Source organism: Mya arenaria, chromosome 7 (assembly GCF_026914265.1).
Source record: "Mya arenaria isolate MELC-2E11 chromosome 7, ASM2691426v1".
NCBI lineage: Eukaryota > Metazoa > Mollusca > Bivalvia > Myida > Myidae > Mya > Mya arenaria.
This window is the reverse complement of record NC_069128.1, coordinates 50,662,950-50,666,813: the sequence shown is the minus strand read 5'-3', so window position 1 is coordinate 50,666,813 and position 3,864 is coordinate 50,662,950. Positions and strand designations below refer to the sequence as shown.

The following is a 3,864-nucleotide window of genomic DNA, read 5'->3' as shown; positions in this document are numbered from 1 at the left end:
AAATTAAAAAAAGGATTCCCTAAAAAAATATTTGCTAAGAGTTTTAAAGAATTAAAGCTGCACTCTCACAGATTGAAAGTTTTGACAACTTTTTTTTATTTTTTGTCTTGGAACGAGCCAATTTTTGCGAAAATCCATAGAAACAGTTATATAAGACTGCTTACAAAAATTAGATAGCAGATTTTTATATTTAAGTTCAAAAATTGATGTTTAATGATTTTTTCTTAAAACCGTTAGTTTAAGCCATAAAAAAGATTCGAACAGAAATATGAAAATCTGCGATCTGATCTTTTGTCAGCAGTCTTATATCAGTGGTTTGCAGATAATTACGCAAAAAAAATCTTATTCCAAGACAAAACATTAAGTGAGAGTGCAGCTTTAAGAACAACAAAGACCCTATGCCAATGCAAAGTAGTTCATTCGGTATCCTAATGATACAAATAAGTTCATTTATAAAGACAATAAAAACAATGAGCAATTACTATATTTCAACGAGTAATTCATTTCAGTCATGAACATATTTATGAGTTCAACTTTCAGCGGGAACAGTTTAAAAATTTTGTCTGCATTGTATAAAAATAAAATGATTTTGATGATATTCTGCCCGAAACAAAACAGCCATTCCGTTGCTTTCTTTCTTTAATTGTTTAAAAAAAGGTTGTTGCTCTTCATGGAACTTGTCATGGCATTTAAGATCGTTTACATTCCCCTGAGACCAATGACGTTAAAAACAAAAACGTTTTCCCGACCCGTAAGGCATTCAAGATCGCATACATTTCCCCGAGACCTTAGGCATTCAAGATCGCATACATTTCCCCGAGACCTTAGGCATTCAAGGTCGCATACATTTCACCGAGACCTAAGGCATTCAAGATCGCATACATTTCCCCGAGACCTAAGGCATTCAAGATCGCATACATTTCTCCGAGACCTTAGGCATTCAAGATCGCATACATTCCCCCGAGACCTTAGGCATTCAAGATCGCATACATTCCCCCGAGACCTAAGGCATTCAAGATCGCATACATTTCCCCGAGACCTAAGGCATTCAAGATCGCATACATTCCCCCGAGACCTTAGGCATTTAAGGTCGCATACATTTCACCGAGACCTAAGGCATAAAAGATCGCATACATTCCCCCGAGACCTAAGGCATACACTATCGCATACATTTCTCCGAGACCTTAGGCATTCAAGATCGCATACATTCCCCCGAGACCTAAGGCATTCAAGATCGCATACATTTCCCCGAGACCTAAGGCATACACTATCGCATACATTTCACCGAGACCTAAGGCATACACTATCGCATACATTTCTCCGAGACCTTAGGCATTCAAGATCGCATACATTCCCCCGAGACTTTAGGCTTACAAGATCACATACATTTCCCCGAGACCTTAGACATTCAAAATAGTATACATTCCCCCGAGAACTAAGGCATTCAAGATCGCATACATTCCCCCGAGATCTAAGGCATACACTATCGCATACATTTCTCCGAGACCTTAGGCATTCAAGATCGCATACATTCCCCCGAGACTTTAGGCTTACAAGATCACATACATTCCCGAGACCTAAGGCATTCAAGTTAACATACATTTCCCCGAGACCTAAGGCATACACTATCGCATACATTTCCCCGAGACCTAAGGCATTCAAGATCGCATACATTTTCCCGAGACCTAAGGCATACAAGTTAACATACATTTCCCCGAGACCTAAGGCATTCACTATCGCATACATTTCCCCGAGACCTAATGCATTCAAGATAGCATACATTCCCCCGAGACCTAAGGCATTCAAGATCGCATACATTTCTCCGAGACCTAGGGCAATCAAGATCGCATACATTTCTCCGAGACCTAGGGCATTCAAGATCGCATACATTTCCCCGAGACTTAGGGCATTCAAGATCGCATACATTTCACCGAGACCTAAGGCATTCAAGATCGCATACATTTCCCCGAGACCTAAGGCATTCAAGATCGCATACATTCGCTCGAGACCTTAGGCATACAACACCGCATCAGTCCCCGAGACCTAAGGCATACAATATCGTTTATATTCCCCTGAACTTTAAGGCGTTCAAGATTGTCGCACATACCCGAATGAATAACAGTCTCTTATATAATTGAATTCATGGGAAGAGAAAATAAAATTTACCAGAAATTCCAGGAATTGTCATACCGATTACCAAATGTTCAAATTTCATTCAAAGCATATATATTTTAAGATGAATGTCAGAAAAGAGTCCGACATAAATTTGATATACATTCTGCTAATTTTAGAGTAGGTTAACCCTAAAATACATCATTAAGCCTTGAAGCAAAAACACATTTCTACTAACAGACATACATTGGACACTTACCAGAATGCTTGATTAAAAAGACAGTCATTATCAAACAAGCGGCAAACATCCTCAAATCCATCTTGATGTTATAAGTACGTTCCTATTTGCAATCAAATCCAAACTAAAACTCACTGCATAGGACAAGGGCTGAGAGCTGCCTTTTATAGAGTGGGGTTTCAAAGGGTCTATGGTGATCCAGTCGTCAAAACAAACAGACGGAGTTAACGATAATCTTATTACACGGTTGGTTCCACAAAAACCTTAACTTTTGCGTAAGGGGAAGAATAAACTCGCCAGGGATATCAAATATCCCCTAACTATGACGTAGGCACCACGTCGATATCACATGACTTTTTTGATTTTCGTATCGGGACCGGGCGCATTTGACTTTGTGAAATCAAATAGTTTACGACTACTCTAGTGAACGGATACATTTTATGGCTATCACATTTGCAACCTAAGGTAAAACGTTTAGTTTGGGTTTCAAATAATAATTTCATCGCATTGGTGAAGAATACTGTTCAGGTTTGTCAGGATAACTGCAAACCGAAAGTTTGCATAACAAAATTGTTAAAATGAAAAACCTATGTTTTACATTGTGTTATTTTAGCGAACCAAGTACTATATGCTATGTTTAAAAATCAGAACCTTTAAGGTATATCATCTATTGATGCAAACTATAAAAAGTGAGATAGCTTTAAAATGTTTATATTCCATCTGTTTGATTTTCAAGATTTAAACTAGTCTTATCCGATCATGACAAAAATAAGAATTGGATCGAGTAAAAGTTATTTTTCTAACAAATAATAGGTGGAGCAATAGGTGGAGCATCGTAGCAAACAACGCTGACAATATGCGTCGGCAATGGCGTCTGAACAATTTTCACAATGTCAACAAAAAATCTGTTCAGTGCTTAAACTTCAAGTCTGTTTGGTTATCAATAACTAAATGTATGCGTACACAGGGCTGTTGCATAATTGCTGGGTCATTTTTGAAACAACGTTTCGTTCCTTAACTGATATGTAAGTGTGTGCGCTTTTCAGAGAAATACTATGAAACGCAAATTTGAATAATTTATTATAGATACATGTATCAAATCATTGCCTGTTTCAGTGAAAGTGCGCACTCGATATTTCCGTTACAGTTACTTGTTGGGCTAATAGGTGTTAAGCAGTAACGGCATTACGCTCGTTAAGCTAGTAGAAAATATGGTATCACCATGCGCTTTGTTTTTTATGTAAGTATTCAAAAATCTCTTGTTGACACTTGCTAAAATATTGTAGGAAGTCCGTTAAATTGGCAGCTAAGCAGCTTGAAAATGGCAGCGTGACATTGTGAAGTTTGTACCCAGACACTATGAAATTGTCAGCCTTACAGCGTTGGCAGCATGACAGTGTGAACTTGGCAGAATGACAGGGGGCACTTGAAAGAATAACCGCCGTCAGGCAGCTTCACGCCACCGGAACGTCAATTTAAGGCCGTCATGCCACCAGATGCCTTTTAAAAGCGAT

At 38.5% G+C, this 3,864-nt stretch overlaps 1 protein-coding gene across 1 annotated transcript in view; it reads right to left on the bottom strand.

Annotated features, from left to right (window-relative positions):
* LOC128241561 (uncharacterized) overlaps positions 1-2,531 on the bottom strand; it is a 9,513-nt gene extending 6,982 nt beyond the window's left edge. Inside the window, exon 1 of the mRNA XM_052958567.1 lies at positions 2,372-2,531. Within this exon, the coding sequence (XP_052814527.1) occupies positions 2,372-2,432 (61 nt within the window). The 5' untranslated portion in view covers positions 2,433-2,531. The remainder of the gene's footprint in view (positions 1-2,371) is intronic.
* Positions 2,532-3,864: the final 1,333 nt, after the last annotated feature.